Consider the following 17,585-nt stretch of genomic DNA (forward strand, 5'->3'; position numbering starts at 1 on the left):
ACGTATGATTTTATTTTTCCAGTTTGTAGTAATATTGATGCTAGTTTCCTCTGCAACCTTTAACATTTCTGCAGACTGGTTTTAAATCTTGTACCATATCTTAATTCTTATACTGCTTTAGGGAGTTGAGTTAGTGCTTTTCGGGCACTCTAATAAAATTCAACACAAGCTACTGAATAAACAAACAACTTCGTAAAACTTAACAAGGAAAAGGTTTATTGAAGCAAGTCAGATGCCAAAAAGATATGATAAAACTCGTCTGTCTTTGCCCAGTAGTTATTCCCAAGTAGGAATCGTCGATACCGGTGTAGGCAGAGTGAGGAAACGGGTCCGCTCTCTTTGGCGTCTGGCTGGAAAGAGTTTTTCTCGTCTGGAACGGAAGCAGTTAGTTACTTAGGGGGGTAAGAAAGGTCCCTGTGCTATGGCTCCGATTGGTCAGTATGTGCCATATTGCAGTCAGGGGAGGCACTGACACAAGAGTTCTATTTGTTTCTGCTATACTGCTTTATCATCTAGATTTTTATGCATTCCGTAAAAATGGAGCAGCCAGCACTTTACCCCTATTGTCTTGTTCGTTTGTTTTGAATGCAACTCTTAATCGTCATTTAGCTATCCTAAAATTTTAGTTATCTGAAAATCCTAATTCATGTTGCAAGTCGTACAGAAATCTTGATTAGGGATATCTATATAGGGATAGACTAGTGTTTTGTCCTTCCGGAATCATCAGTGCAGGAAATTGATTGCCTCTGGTTGTGGGAATCTAACATTTGCAACAAAGCCATTTCTCCATTAGCAAGAAACAACCACAGGCCACCATCAACTACAACCATATTCCAGTTAAATTGGTCATAAATGTATAAACGTTATACAAGAATGGCCTAGTGATCAAGCAACTAAGGTATCGCGATCTCGGTTATAAAATGTAAATGAAAAATACAAAATTTACCAAACAATTGAAACATGACAATGAAATTAGAAAACACGGGAATATTACAATTGTAGAAAAGTATTGCCAGAACCATTAATGTGTAATATTTGTTGGCATTTTTTTTTTTTTTTTTTGTAAGGTTCGTGGTCTTCTAGATCTCTGATGTCAGTGTCTTTATCTAGTTGCATATGTAAGATTCTGCAGAAATAAGTAAGCTTTTTATTGGACGGCTTCTCCACCCATAGATTTATTTTAATTTAATCAAATTGCATGTTATAACTGGCGAGAATGTTCTCTGTGGAAAATTCCTTTTCAGATCAAAATCCAAAAGGGCGCAGCGTTGGAAAAGCGCGGATTTCTCTCTCAAATCGAGGCAGCAAAAATACTTTGCTGCTTTGAGATGTTTTAATGCCCAAACATGGAGCGGAACATTATCATTGCAATTACCAATGTCCTGAAGTGGGGCAGAATTTATATCTGCTTGTGCTACAATTTAATGTTTGTCGAGACGAATTTAAGGTCTATGGTTTGACCTGCCTTGTCTGCCATCGGATTGATTCTACAAGGACTCATGTATGCCCAGCTAGCAGCATCCATTTTGGAAGTCCTATTAACATACCCAACCTGCACACTACTTCGTCAGTGGGAATTCTACCCAACTTTTATCGAAGACGAACTATTATTCCCTTCGAGAATGTTACCTAAAATGGCAGATAGCTGAAGATGACACCTCTTTTGCAACCATAGACTTATTTTTTTTTTTTTTACTCTAATAAAATTTACATTGAAGTCTTAAGGTGAGCTTTTTGTAATGTTTGGTTTTCTTCCATTCTGCCAAGGGCAAAATCCTTGTAAGAGAAAATCTTGCACCTATTCTCTGTATAGATAATTTCTCAGCTCTGTGCGCACAGTTGGCACATTTATCTGGGCCAAACTTCATTCGGATGTCATTGGAGAAGGTACTGCATCTGTAGACGCTGATGCAGCCTGGTATCAGAACTGGCATACCGCTTAAGGCCATCCATCAAATGTAAATGGTTAAGTCTTGCTCGGATCTCAATGACGGTTCTGACTCGTATTGTAAGCGCTCCGACTGTTATCCAGGAGATCGCTGTGTATCTATTGCTATAAAAAAAAACGTAAGACAAACTGTCACATTGCAATATTCCCCTCTTGACCTATTTTTTCATGAGCATAAATGTGTAGCGACATAAAAATGCTTATGTAAAACAAGTATCTTGCCCTACTCCGGTATTGAGCACTCTTGTATGAAGCTTAAAATTCATTGTTTCACCGCTGTAAAATTAACCTGGAATGTGTATATATTCATAAATGTTTAGAATCTTCTGCATTCTATTTACTTAATATAAGGTTGGGTACGTGTATATTTGTATAGAATTCACTCCCAAGATAAGTAACTGAACGCTATGAATTTGAATACAATTGCTGAGTCACGTGTTTAGTTTTATGAAGAGTGAGGAGCGCTTTTAGAGAATCGGATACCTTCAATTCTTGTATGAAACCTAAATATTTATTCAAACAATTTCACGTTTGAGTATTTTATGAACAATCTTCCATTTGTAAATGCATTTCAAATCTGCATAGTTATCTACCTTGGAACTAGAATATTTCTGAGAATCTCTAACAAATGTTACAAGCATGGCTAGCGCATCACAAGCAGCAGAGAACGAGCTAACTTTTGCTTGCATTCAGCTAATTTGAAACAACTCTATATCCGGATAGTTTTACTTTATATCTAAGCTTTCCCTAATCAATTTAATAGCTTCGCTGTACATAGGGGCGTTTTAATTTATAGAAATTAGTCTTGCTCCCCCTCCTCGCTGGTAAACATGAGGGGTATGCATCAAACTAAAATTAAGACCTGAACTACATGCAAATAAAAGATTCTTCAATCTTTCTACATGAAGTTATTTTTAGTACTTCAACAGTGCTCGGTACACAAGTCTTTACAAAAATGGAATTTGCCAGGTGGCGGTTGAATGATGGCATTATGAATATGCATGCGTAACGTAATCGCTATTGGTTCAGGTTTTAATTTTTAGCCTTGCCGCAAACATGTCTTTATAGCTCAGGCTTTAACATCAAAGGAAAAATAAATCGTAAGCTAAACGTTTTGGTTTCGATTCTCGGTGGTAGGCCACGAGTCACTTAATTTAAATCATTACTATACATTGGATCCAATATAAGAAATCTGCAATGATCAATATCATTTAAGGGTATTTTATTGCCGGGCGGTCTGCTAGTATGTGTCCAGTTTATTTGCATGTAACAGTTGCCATGGTAACTGATACAAAACTTCAGTAGCAGAAAAATGGATTGAAAATGGGCAGAACAAAATAGACGTGTCATTTCTCATTAACGTATGTTTAACGGTGATTTCATTTCAGACAATCAGGATGCCCTAAATTGTATTTGGAAAATAACCTAGAAAACGTCTTTCTATTATTTACAAATAAAATGTTCATCACGAATTCTTATACTTGTTTCTTTAGCGTTTAGAAATTCTGATTGTATTTATGATGTAAGGGTTTAATTTTGTCAATATTCTCTGCCTTGACAATGCAGCAAAAAATTTTATTTAACGCTTTGTAATTTGCAAGGTTTAAATAATGAAAGATATTCGCCGTAGTATTGTCGCAATATAGCTTTAGTTTCCAACGGTTTCGTTTCTTTCAGAACAAACACAAGCAGAAATTGCAAGAACGAAACAATTTTCAAGAGAAGTGGTCGATTTACTAAAGCATAATCCACTCTGCGAAATGGCCTTCAACAAATTCATCCCTTCATACCACCACCATTTTGGTCGACAATGCAGAGTGGCTGATTATGGTTTCGTTAAACTAATTGAACTTTTTGAAGCCATCCCTCATGTTGTCACGGTAAGTTTTTTTTTGTTTTGTTTTTTTTAATACCAGTGTTCTTCCAGAGTTAGACATGTTAAGATTACAATAGCTTTACTATGACCTTGCCATGATCGGCAAACTAGAATCCCTTTTGCAGTCCTATCTTTATGTTCAGATGCTTTTGTATCTTTTAGTTCCAATAGAAAATGTTTAGCTTGCAGTTTTAAAATCCAATTTTTTTTTTTTTTTTTTTTTTTTTTTTTTTTTTTTTTAGTTCTCTCTTAAAGGATTGACAAAAGTTGGAGTTTAACTCTTTATATTGGGATTTTGGATGACATGCGCTTGTCTTGAGTGGTTAGACACTGTACAGCATGCCACCTATGAACTTAACATGGCTTCTTTAGGCGAGAAGGTGCCTGGAAGATCTAGGTTGACTTAATGTTACCACTTGACGGTTTTCAACCCGACTGGTACCAACCTTCTGAAGTGGAAGCGAATGCCTGGTGATTCCCCACCTTGAAGAGCAGAACACTTCCAGCACCTTAAATACTATTGTTTGATACAGAATAAAATACACTCTTATCTTTGAAATAGCATTTTGCCCTGTATCTTTTTTTTTTTTTTTTTCTAATGCTAATTATTAAATCTGTCTTGGAGTTTTCTGATCTAAGGTGGTGTGAAAAAAAAAATGAATCTGGAAGTTGGGTAAATCGGCAGCAAATTTCGAAATTTGAAATGAAAATCTTTTTATTTCAAAAAGTTCTCTTCAATAACTGGAACATAAACTTTTGTATCAATTCTAATGGAGACCAACTAATTTGCATAACGGTAGTTAATACTTGTCATTTCAAGTAGGTCAGTCTTGTGGAAAGTTTGGAGAGTTAAACACTTGATAATGAAGATCAAAATCTGATTAAACCTGTTCGATGTTTATAGAAAATTTTTTATGCCATATAATACAAATACTTTTCAGATCCTTTTGTGGAGATCTAAAAATATATCTAAACTGAAAACTAGACTTTTTTTTTTTTTTTTTTTTTTTTTTTTACAAGGCATTTATCCTCGAGTGGACTTTTGGCCCTGATAAGGGTTAAAGAGTGTACAGTAGACAATTGGACAAAGTAATCGTTAGTAATGGAAATTCGGTGAATTTGTTAACTTATATGAAACGGCTTATCAAAAACTTTACGTTAGATTTGAAGACAACCATATTGTAGTTAGCTGGAAAGCAGGAAAACGGAAGACAATTCCATAGGCGTGCAGTTCTAAAAGCTTTGTTCATGGAATCTACATTTAGGTTTAGGCACAGATAAAGAGTGGGGGGGGGAATTGGTAGTGTTTTCTGCTAGACGGGTGTTCCTTGTGAAAGTTTGGCAAGGGGGAGCTATAGATTGGAGCTCAGTCGAGCACTTGCCATGAAAATAACGATAAAGCAGAAAGCTTCTGAAAGTATATAAATATTTACCAAAACTTGGTTCTCCCCCTTCCCTTGGATTTGTTTGCTTACTATATTCCTGACTTTCAGACACGAAATGATTTTTATATGAATAATTCTCTACATAGGTTGACGATCTATGTATGATCACTGGATGGGAGAGGTGCAAACCTATATCGAAACTAATTGAAATTTTGCCTTTCAACTAAAAATTCTATTGATGCTGGAGAAAATCTCAACCAAAAATTCTTCATAAAATTAGATTTTTGATTTTCATAAATGTAAACTTTTTTTTTTTTTTTAAACTTTGAAGCATTTTCACAATTCAATATTTCACTTTTCCAATATTTAACAAATTCCTAACCTCAGCCTGTAAAGAAGAATCAAAATTAAATACATCTCTTTGGCTGGCAGCATTATTTAGAAATAGCATTATCGTTGGTTTGTCATGCTTAGTTTTAATAGTAAGCTCGTTGGTCTATAATGCGTAATTGTAAACGGCATTATCTTTAGAAATAGCATTTTTTTTGTTTTTGTTTTTTTTTTTTACATAGGCATCACCACTTATCAGGGGCCACTCGAGGATAAGGGTTAGTGTACAGTAGTCAATTGGACAATATAGTTATTGTCAGGAATGGAAATTCAGTAAATTTGTTAACTTAAGGAGAACGGCTTATCAAGAGCTTGTTTACATTGGACTTGAAATCACCATATTGTAGTCAGCTGGAAAACTGAAGACGGTTCCACAGGCGTGCAGTTTTAAGAAAGAAGCTTGTTCATGGAATCTACATTTAGGTTTAGGCACAGATAAAGAGTGAGGAATTATTGCTTTCAGCTAGACCATAGTTTTCCTCTAATCAAATATGGTTGGATTGCAGAAACGGTGACACCTTTATCAACTACTTTGACTGATTGAGGGAGGAAGCACTCTATAATACTAAAATGGCAGTATGGTTGTTGCCAGCATAAAGTAAAACGGATTCAAACTGACAATTTTTTTCCCCTTTGATTGTGAGGACTAAAGTGACTAATGAATTTGCCGAAAGTAAACCAAAGGTCAACTTTCTACTCTTCAAACGTTGACAAATTATCAGAAAGCCCCTTGTTTTTAACATTGTTCTATACTCGCTATGAAGTGGAAAAACTAACGATTTATATTGCATTAGAGCAAATTTAATGACCCTTATTGAAGTTTCAGTAAATTTAGCTTTCCAGATTTTGGAATGAGATTTTCTGCTTAAATCGCCAGTATTGTTGCCGTGTCTGGGTTGATGCATCTACCACCAGTCTCTCCCTTTTGGATAGTCCACGAGCGTTCAATCTAATTGGTCACACTTTGTCAACTAAGCTCCAACTATGTTCCATCGCCACAATGTATTTTGTGTCGGTTTTACAAGAATTTTAATAGAATATGTTCTGAACTCGTCTCACTTGTGCCCCCCCTCGATGTACATATCCTTTGGTAGTTTCTTTGGCATTTAAAAGTAAAAACAATATTTCGTTTGAGTGTCTAGTGAATGTAAATGCCAGTTTGTCAAATAGAAATATATGCAAGTACTCTGGATAATGTAGACTCATAGGAGTTTCAGTTTTTAAAAAAAAGGGGAACTACTTCCTGTTTTAACACTAAAAATTTTATTTTTAGATTTCTGAGGAAGGAGAGGAACGGATGCTGCGTCTGACCAAACCTGAAAGGCTGCGACTCTTCTCGGTGAAGATCTACGATTTCTTGAAAGCGTCTCCTGACCAAATGATCCGCTTGTCTAAATTGGAAGAAACCTTCAACGACTTATATGATTCTTCTCTCGAATCTGATCTTTCCATCCACGAAGTTTTGTCAATGTTGCAGTACCAATTCCAGGTTTTATATTTTTCTATTTATGCAGTTGGCATTGTCAAATGTACCTCCATCATTTGTGCCTTTCAGATAACTGAGGACGAAAACCTCAAAATTCCACATGTCTCATTCATTTTAAATATTTAACCCAAAACTAACTTTTAAAATATATTTTAGTATCTGTATATTAATGCAAAATTTTTTAGACTCTTAATGTACTTGTCCTGATAACTCCAAACCAAGAATTACAAGGTAGCAAAAAATACATAAATACCATGTCCTTACATGCCATCCTGAAAGTAATAGCTCTTGTCCCTCAGGTTGTGGGGTTGACCTTGAGTCCTCAAGTGATGAATTTAGGTGCTGTTGAGTTGCCCCTTAAACACCATTGCTCCCATCTCAATTTGGTCCGGAGTGATGTCTGTACAGGTATTTGGTGTGATCAGATCAGGCCAGTCTGAAAATTTTTTTTTTTTTTTTTTTTTTTTTTTTTTTTTTGAGCGAAAATGCATTTCCCCCCCCCCCCCCCCCACTTCTGAAAAACTCACTTTCTGCAAAGTAAAAACTTTCAAGAAAGCAAACTGCCCGACCTGAATAAATATTTGAGACTTCCAAGAACTTGAAACATGGTAACCTTTTTCTAAAGTTGCTAGCTTCAGCATTAGATCTAAAAATGATTAATATACTGTGAAACAAAAACCTATTCTCCATAAATATGGTTTTCTAAAATCTTCCTATCATTCAACATCTCTAGACTATCGATCATGGAGTACAGGACCTAGCACCAGACAGGAATAAAATCGTTGGGACGTGTCTGAAAATTAATTTCAGGGAAAGGTTTTCTCCAGATTGAAATAGACCTGTCACTAAAAAACGGAGTCCACTTTCCAGTACATTGCAAAATCCTGGAATGAATGCTGAAATTATGGATTCGTTGGTATCCAAAATGTTAACTGGCTTCAATAGATGCGTTTGACTAGGAAATTCAAGAGATGTATTTCGTCAATTTCCATTCTTGCTCTACACTTCATAGCAATAAAAATATCACAATTTTATGCGTAAATGTGACAGTGCAGAAATATAATTCATTATGAAAGCAAAAGAATTTCATTAGCAACACTACAATTCACTTTTTAGTTCTAGTTCTAATAGAAATCTTAGCTTAGCCATATAGCTAACTTTGCATCAGTTTAAAATACACTTAATAAAACCTACTTGTAATTGCTGACATCAGGGGTGAAGACTAGGTCCTGGGCCAGGCTGCACTATCCATAAGATGTCACAGGCGAGGATGAGGTCACCTCGTATACGGCATAATCACATTGACACATCAGTTCCTGTCAGATCACCGAAGTTAAGCAACGTTGAGCCTGGTCATTACTAAAATGGGTGACCAATTTGGGAATACCAGGTGTTGTATGTAGGACGTCGACACCTCCCTGCAAAAAAGTTGCAAAAACCTAACGTCATCTCTCCCCTAACGGGGATATACATGGTACAAGGGACCGCTTGTGAATTTCATACTCCCATGAAACTTCCTCCTTAGGAGGAAGCCGGTTAAACCTTGAATAGGGTTGTTGACTACACACATTAGGTCACCTCAAAGCCTCCTGCGCTCAAGGGAAAAGATTTAGTCTTTAAACGTTGCTCATGATAAATTTGAGGCCAGCCACCATTCTCATTGCCAGGTGTTGAACCTGTTAGACACTGGACGTCCTTAACATAATAGGATGTGGCCTGAATACTGTATTCGAGTCGGGTGCACTAGAGGTGTAGAGAGAAGGAAGATTGAATGAAATGACCAAAGGAGTGACACATGAGGAACGGAAGACCCCCCCCCCTCCCTGGCCTTGTTAGTGGTGATGCAGTTTTCAGAGGGTGAATATGTGGAATGCACAACCACTTCAATATCCTTCCACAAGATTGCCTATACAAAACACAATACCGGAAAATATACATGATTTTAAATTCCTATTAGTGATGGGACGATTCCAATATTTTTCCCAATTCCGATACAATTATCGATTCCGATTCTTTATAAATCTCTAATTATTTAACTATAAGATTATTATTTCCCCCAATTTTTGTAAAAACACATGTTAAATATGCAGATATTTTCCTAAACGTCAAAATACACTTGTGGAGGATGATCTATCGATTTTAGCTTTACTGGTAATTTAAAATCAATACTTATTGCCAGCAATGGAAAAGTTTTGTTTAAACAATCAAAGACAAGAATTGTTTTGGCATTGGGAAATAGGCATCAATTTTTCCAATATCCCTCCCCCCCCCAAAAAAAAAAAATCTTCTGATTCTTCTGATTAATCATCCAACACTAATTCCTACCCACATGAAAGTATAGGCATATTTATGTCTGACTTGCTGTTTCCTAAACTTTTAGCTTGTGAGCTCTCTCGGTTGCCAGTTTCTCTGGCTGTACCAATATGCTGACGTTTAAATGAACAATTCTACCACTGTACAACTCCCATACCTCTTTGAGCATTCTATAGGGGTATCCTAATTCACAGTAACCACTTGTCTTGGTTGAAATTATATTGTTTAAAGGGATTAGACGTAAAAAATGGTTTCAATACATATGCCATTGAGTGCAAACTGCAAAAACGATAATTTGAAATATCCAAATTTTTATTTGGACTGTTCTGAGTGCTCTTGCGTTTTGGCCGATATAACCTCCAACTTCCAGGTGTATCTTACAAAAATTGGGAATCTGCAATTTCAAATGGAACTCTATTAAATTCTTAATTGTATTGGTACTGAGGATCTGTATGGCACAATCACATTGCAACGGTTCTTGTCAGATCACTAAAGTTAAGCAATGTTGAGCCTGGCCAGTACCAGATGAGAAGGCTAGGTGCTGTATGTACCTTCTGGAAGGTTGGATGTGGGGCCAGCATCCTCATCCCTGAAAAGAACTGCTACAAAAAAGGCATCTACAAAGTTGTACATGGCCTATGCCCCTCCAGGGCTCAAAACTATGGACATGGGACTGAGGATCGAACTTTTAACCTTTTTAGAATTAAATTTTACTTACTAGTTTGTTCTAACCACTGAGGTCAGATCAAGTCAAATCTTGAATAACACAAGATTGTAGAGGGGAGAGCAGGATGGTCTGCTTGTGTGATAGACGATCCCGTCCCTGTGTACATTTGAATTGAATGGCAGGATCAAAAAGCAAAAGGTCGCATAATGACAACACACCGGTATATATCAGCGAAAGAATGCAGATTTATTTACATAAGAAATATTAAACATAGAATAAGTTTGAGAATAAGAGTTCGTTACTTACGATTGATAGCTGCTAGAGGCTGATGGGCTAGTCAGGAGCGCTGTTGGTGGCATCAGCCACCGGAGCGATATCTGTTACATCTCGACTGCCTGAGGGTTCAGTGGAAAAGAAACAGAAATATCAGAAACAGCAAGTCACGTGGCTGTGTCGCTCTTTGGTTATCAGTTAAAGAGCGACAATCGAGTAAGCCTGGGAATTTCCGTTCCCACAAGGTAATAACAGTAATTTAATTAATACAAATTAACATTTTCATTTCTCCGTTTCAGAAACCTGAAATCGACAAATAAAAAATAAAGATTATCTCAAGCTGAAACTTATTTTTCATAAAATAATGGTGTGTATAGCCTACACTGAATTGAGAGGTGAATAGAAACAATTCATTAAAATTGTAAAAATCTCGCTCATTAAATCGAAACTGAAATGTGAGATATAGCAATTGGCAAGGATCTAAATATTTTTAACCTGCTAACCGTAGGTTAGCATTCAAATGTAATAATACACTATCAAATATTGGGGCCATATCTTAAAATTAAAGATTGTACTTTTTTTCTTTTTTTTTTTTTTAGCCAAGTGTGATAGTTTTCTGTATAATACGCTTTTTACCCTATTTTGTATGTTGTCGATATCTTTGTAATTGTGCTATCTCTTAATTATAAAATGTGAAAATTTGAATAGTGGATTCTTAAATTTTAGGCTTAGATTTTTTTTTTTTTTTTTTTTTTTTCTTATGCATTTTAAAATGAATAGAATTCTGTAGTCTAATACAGATGTTGAGGTCGAACCCAAGTTTAATGTTTGGGAAACTTTATCCTAAGGAAATTGAAGATAGCAACCGTTAAATTTTCACATGGTTCAACTTTTTATCTATGATTGTTTCCTGAAAATGAATTTTTTTTTTTTTTTAGGTTGAAGAACATGGTGGACACAAGTTTGTGGTCATGAAGTCTGTGAGTGGTCACTGCCCAACTCTTGCTCAACAGATCGTGTCCATTTTGATGACCCACTGTTCAACAGGATCTGTATGGATGTTAAAAGATGAACTTTCTGCAAAATACACCGAAAAATACCACGGTGAATTGGATTGTTCAGAATTGCCACTACTTTTTGACTACGTGCAGGTAAAGATGAATGTAATTCACTAGAACTGACATTATAGACCATTGCTCTTGATTTGATTCAATATTTTATACCTCAACAAAAGCTGTAAAGAAACATCTGCTTTGTATAAAGCAACTTTAAACCTGGATACAGTAAACATCACCAGGTGTCTTGTTCTATGGAACAATTCTAGTATTTGAGACTAAAGCGCCTAAATACCCCTTTTGCTATGTCCTGGTTAGACCACTGCTTTGTTTGATTTGGTCTTCCTTTATTCGAGAGGGATGAATTAAAAACAATTTTTTTAGCAAATTCTTTTATTCCTTTTTAAAGCTGAAAAATGACTTTAAAAAATCTAGCTTTTTTTTTTAATGAAAATTCAACACTTGATTTTTTTTTTTTTTTCTTTAACTATAAAGATGCCATTTCATTTGCACATTTAATTTTTAAAAAACTAGTCAACAACCTAACTCTTTAATTATAAAATAGCCAATTTGAAACTGTAAGTGCGCCTTTTCTTTATGTAAAAAAAGCGCGAAAATACAGAAACACAACTGAAGATAAGGGAGACCATGTAATATCAAACATTTTGCCCGCAAAAGTTATAGCCCGTTGATTTAGAATGGGTGCTTTATGCCAGACTGAAGGTTGAATAGTTAAATTTGTTCATTTTTGCATTAGTGTATCGACCCGACTATAATACTTAGTGTGCTGCATTTTATCATAAAGATCCATACAATTTCGGTCACATCGGACCAGTAATTTCCGAGAAAAGTTGAAACGGACATGGATTAAGATATATTTATGATCGAAATAGGCACTTTAAGGCAATTAAAAGGTTTTAATTTCTGCCTTAGTGTTTTTTGATTTTTTTTTTTTTTTTTTTTTTTTTTTTTTTTTTTTAATGATGTTTAATTGATAACAGCGTCTGTAAAATGAGGTAATTCGTTTCTCATTAATGTTAGCAGTTTTTTGTTTAACACTGGACGTACGAACAAAATTTAATATTTAGATATTTTTTCTTAAATTTTGAAAACGTTGAATTTTTTACTCTACAGGTGTTCGATGGTGAATCTGCCGCTGTAAGTTTATCGCCACTCCAAGAATTTGCGCAATGTGTGAGCGCTTTGCTCAAGTCTTGCGGCAGCATTCCATTCTCGAACTTTGACAGTGTATTCCATGAATATTATGGTATTGAAGTGAAACCGGCTCTATACAATCTTCCCGACGTGCTTTCAATGTTGCTCTCTATTTCCAATGTAGTTGTTGTTAAGGGCAAAGTGAATAAGCACCTGTTGCTTGCAAATGACAGCAATGGTAATTTTAAATGAATTTTTTTTATGGACTTTTGTTTAATGAAAAAAACACTTTGTCTTTTAGATGGTTTTCAATGCAGGGTTGGCTTGAAACCTTTGCATCTGTCAATATCTTCGACAGATCCAAATAGTTTCAAAATCTAAAATATTCACTATCCAATTTACCTATTTAGATAGGTTGCAATGATCTAATCAATTTATCTATATAATTATAAAACTCAAATGACCTTGTAACGGGTGTTGTAACCCAACATCCAGTTTACGACTTCCGGTTGTGGATGCGTACACAAACATAGACCATAACAGCGTAAATAATCAACTTGACAATAAAATATTGTTTTACTGTGTACGTTTTCAGCGTCCCAATTTTTTTTTTTACATCGTTCATTTCCGCATTGTCTTAGTTTTATTGACCTTAACAAATTATTTGACCCAATGGGTCATGAATGTTTTAAAATTAATGAAAAGTTACCTTTCATTTTCTATTTAAAAAGCCATTCTTAACGTGGGGAGTTTTAACTATTCTGTACTTTCAACTAAATTTCATTTAAAAAGATATATCAATTTGAATTTAAGTATTAAGGTATCTGTTTAGTGCACATTTACCTATAAGTATGGCAAACCACTTGTAATTCAGTCTCTCAGGGGGTTTTTTTTTTTGGGGGGGGGGGGGGGGGAAGGGTCAATATTAAATGTTCAAAATATATTTGTATGAATCCTTAAGATTTTTATTACTAGCTTTGGAATGTGTTTCCCGGTTTTTTCTAGAATTGAGTTTCCAGGAAGGACTACGTGGAGGTTGCCAACATCCATAAATTGGTGCTAAGGCACAGGATTTGAACTTGGCACGCCCAGGTCGTCAGTCCATGTTAGCATCTACTTGATTTTCTAATGAAATTTCCCTCTTATCATTTGAATCGTTTGACCTAAATAAAATACAAAATATTTTGTTGCTTTGCAAACTATTCAAATCTACTTGTTTGTTTGTAGGTGATGTATATAACGATGATAGCCAGACGTCCAACCATTTTCAGGAAACACTTTACCCGCCTTCAGAAAATTATTCAAACACTCTGATGCTTAAAGGTAACTTTGAATGACTTTATGCTTGAAATACATGGAACGCTAAATGTCGCCCTAAAAACACTACAGCTTTATTTTAAAACTTACTGAAAAAATCAATTCAGGAAACTTGATTATGTAGTAGAGGTTACATCTATTCAATGTAGCCGCCTTCAGCCTCTATCACTGCCTTGATATAGGTCCGGAACTGGGAGCATACTTTTTCCACAAGCAGCAGTGGTAATGAATATTCAGACGGTGGCGATCAGGCTGCTTTTGGTGTTAAGAGGCCATGTTGATGTTCTAAACATGACCAACCGAATTAGTTTAATGGGTCAGGTCGGAAGGAGGGAGGCCAGCGAAGGGTACAGTCGCAGCACTCCTGAAGCCAAGCCTGGATTTCTTTGAACTAGTGGGCCGGCGCTGTCCTGCTGCCACACACAGGGTCTGCTAGCGGTCATCTGATTGCACCAGGCGATCTCCACTCTTCAGCACATCCAGGTGCACTTTGGTGTTGACTTTCAAGCTGACTTAGATGTGAGGTGGCATGATGTGGCCCTCACTTGAAACCACACCAAAAACCATAACCGTGACGAGACTTCAACCTGGGCATGTCACTGTTATGTAGAAATCTAGCGATGCATTTAGAGGGTGTTGGCAATGGCCCTGTTTTCATAACTTAGATCAGTGCATGAGTTATACAGCGGTGCATCTCTGATCTTATTTATCATCACTTTTAGACATGATAGAAGGCTCCTATCGCTCATGGAATTTGTATACAACTGGTCAACTAGAAAATCTGCAACAAAAAGAAAACCGGTTTTCATCAAACGGAAATGGAATCATGTCGTTCTAGTGCGATAATTTTATTGTTCCACCCTGTATGTCTTGCCATTGATATCTGGATGGCCTACTAAACTAAAGATTGCAAATATTCCCATCGGTACAATATCGTATAGATGCTGGTTTACACCGATTTTATATCTGACCTGTTACAATGCAATCTTAACAGCACTTAAGACTCTGAACAAAGTTGCACTACCTACAATCATTTGGTTTCATCGGACCGTTCATATTGAGTGGATTTTTTTAATGTTTCGGTCGATGTAACCATCTTCAGGTGTATCTTGTCAAACTTGAACTTTGGAATTTGTATGGAATCTCAAGCCAACCCCTTTATTTACTTCACAGGGGTAGTGTGCTCTTGTTCTGTCAGCCATGACTGGATAGAGGTCTTAAGTAATTTGTAATTGTAGTTTTCGATTGCCCACACTGAGGATTGAACCTTCAGGAAAATAACACTTTTACAGTTTTTTTTTTTTTTTTTTTTTTTTTTTTTTTTTTTTTTTTAGGGCGGGGGGGGGGGCATCACATTCTAACGCCGGTTTCCGTTAGATCATGAAGTTAAGCAATATTGAGCCTTGTCGGTACTAAAATGGGTGACCATTTGATAATTCCAGATGCTGTATGCGCACTCTGCTTATCTCTGCATCGTTTCCAGTCATCTTAGACTTCTTGCCATTGGACTCGGTGCTGATTCAGATGTGGTTGGGATTGTGCAACCTTGCCTCACAATTATGTATACCCCACTCTTATAGGGGTATCTAGTCTTTTTACGCTAGAATGGAGGTCTTAGTGTGTACAATCTTGGAAATTTGAAAGAAACGAGTTACAAGTTTTGATCAACTATTGACATCTTGGCTCAAGAAATATCTTGAAATAAAGTACAGGATTTACAAACATTACTCGTAAATATGTATGGGTGATCAAGAAACTCTCACTTGACTCTTGTTATTCACATAGCAATGAATTGTCAAACAAAACAGTTCTAGAATTCAAATAACCTAATGGCTCTGTTCAAAGAGATTAACCAGAGCAACATCTGGATAGTCATCAAATTTTAATTTTTAAAATTAAATTCTACAAAAGCAAAAATTTCACCTGATGGGATCTTGGACTACTGGATTCATTTTTTTTTTTTTTTTTTTTTTTTTTTTTCCATTTAAAATCAATTGACCATTAAATCTGAAAATTTAATGAATATTTTAATTTTTTTTTTTCTCTCCAGATGCTCAAGCCTTAGAGAATACTGAAAAAAAGCATGAGGAATTCCAACGCTTGTCTATAAAACCAAAATCCAAGAAGCCTCCGCTTACTAGAACATCTAAAGTAACTGAAACCTCATTGAATAATCCCCAAACAAAAAGCAATGTTCAACTGACTTACCGTACGACAGCTGCTCGACCGCACTTGAACCAGATGTCCCTCAACACGTATGTAGATGGCATTAGAGAAGGCTGGTCACTCCTAAATCCGCATTTGTCAGAAACTAACAATTGGCAAGATGGTCCCATTGGCCAAACAGATCCAGTAATTACTCGCGAACAAATGCCTGCCTACTCAACAGGTTACTGGCAATCTAATTATCCTGGTCCGCACGTCTCCTCCATTACACAAACTTATAATGCTCCGTCAAACTTGTGTCCAGGAATTCAAAACCTTCATTATGCTTTTACAAACGTCCCAATGAGTTTTAATGCTCAGTATCCACCTGACGATTCGTTAAACTATCAACCGGTCCTCTCTGCTGAACATGAATTTATGAATGGAAACTTTTCCTATGAGAGCCTTTTCCATGAAGGTCGTCCCATAGGAACCAGTTCCCTTGCAAATAGTCCAAAGAAAATGCAGTCCCAGCACTCCCCTAAACATGCAAAGCTCACAGCTAAATTCAGTATTTCAGATTAAGCAAAACGTGGAACTATTTTTCGAAAAAAAATTTTAGTTTTTAACTTTTCCTAACGAGTTTTATATTTTTGAAAAAATTTTCAGAAAAGCAGTTCGAATTTAAAATGTTAAAAGCTTTTCTACACATAAAATCATCGCAAGAACTCGTTAACTTTCATGTACATATTAATTGCTTCAATTTTCATTCGTCTTTAGAAAAATTTTAACTTTTTTTTTTCTACCGGTTGAACTATCGAACTTTAACCAGTGACGCACATGTAGATATTTTAATAATAAACTTAAATTGTAAAATTTTGAAACGATACTGGACCGATTTTTACACTCGGTAGCATATTAACCAGTTTTTATTCGTGTAGTTTTTAACTTTTTGATTACTTGTTGGTGGCCATTGCTAGGAATTATGGGAATTCGTTTTTACTTCCAATTGTATAGAAATACTATCCAAAACCTCAGAGCCTCTTTTTTTTTAAATCTTGAAGAAAATCTAATAAAGAAAAGTAATCTAGTTAAAAGAAACGCTCGTGTTGCCCAAGTAAAATAACAAATATTTGGGTTAATTTTAGTTTCTTAGGTTCACGCAATTCTTTGTGAGGTTTTATTTTTACTTCACGCTTTTGCTTGTCTATATTGACAGAACTAAGTTCTGTACCAACCCATTTGGCATGGTGTTTCGGAATTGGCCGAAAGAGACCAGGATTCAATCCTCAAATTCGTACCAAAAACAAGAATGTTGCCTGATGTCGCCCCCTCCCCTGTTAGACTTTGCATAATGTGAGAATCAAAGTGCATTTTTCTAACAGAATACTGCCCTCTCGTACTACCTTGGTGAAAGGAGCCTTTGGGTCGCTCTCTATGGTCAAGCACTTTACTTTTGACTACATTCTGGTATGTTAGACAATTCAAAAGAAAATTCAAATGGGTTTCTGAATCCTTATTCAGAATAGCTTATTTTACAGATATTTGGCCAATCTCTACTCGCATAAAAAATTT

At 35.8% G+C, this 17,585-nt stretch overlaps 1 protein-coding gene across 1 annotated transcript in view; it reads left to right on the forward strand.

Annotated features, from left to right (window-relative positions):
• The window catches only part of LOC145285861 (meiosis regulator and mRNA stability factor 1-like), a 48,774-nt gene extending 31,877 nt beyond the window's left edge, over nucleotides 1–16,897 (forward strand). Inside the window, exons 12-17 of the mRNA XM_080134302.1 lie at nucleotides 3,626–3,828; nucleotides 6,873–7,088; nucleotides 11,277–11,489; nucleotides 12,528–12,786; nucleotides 13,776–13,871; nucleotides 15,916–16,897. Of these exons, the coding sequence (XP_079990428.1) occupies nucleotides 3,626–3,828; nucleotides 6,873–7,088; nucleotides 11,277–11,489; nucleotides 12,528–12,786; nucleotides 13,776–13,871; nucleotides 15,916–16,595 (1,667 nt within the window). The 3' untranslated portion in view covers nucleotides 16,596–16,897. The remainder of the gene's footprint in view (nucleotides 1–3,625; nucleotides 3,829–6,872; nucleotides 7,089–11,276; nucleotides 11,490–12,527; nucleotides 12,787–13,775; nucleotides 13,872–15,915) is intronic.
• Nucleotides 16,898–17,585: the final 688 nt, after the last annotated feature.

The sequence above is a fragment of the Euprymna scolopes genome, chromosome 10 (genome assembly GCF_053919585.1).
Source record: "Euprymna scolopes isolate OS-2025 chromosome 10, ASM5391958v1, whole genome shotgun sequence".
In the NCBI taxonomy this organism is placed as follows: domain Eukaryota; kingdom Metazoa; phylum Mollusca; class Cephalopoda; order Sepiida; family Sepiolidae; genus Euprymna; species Euprymna scolopes.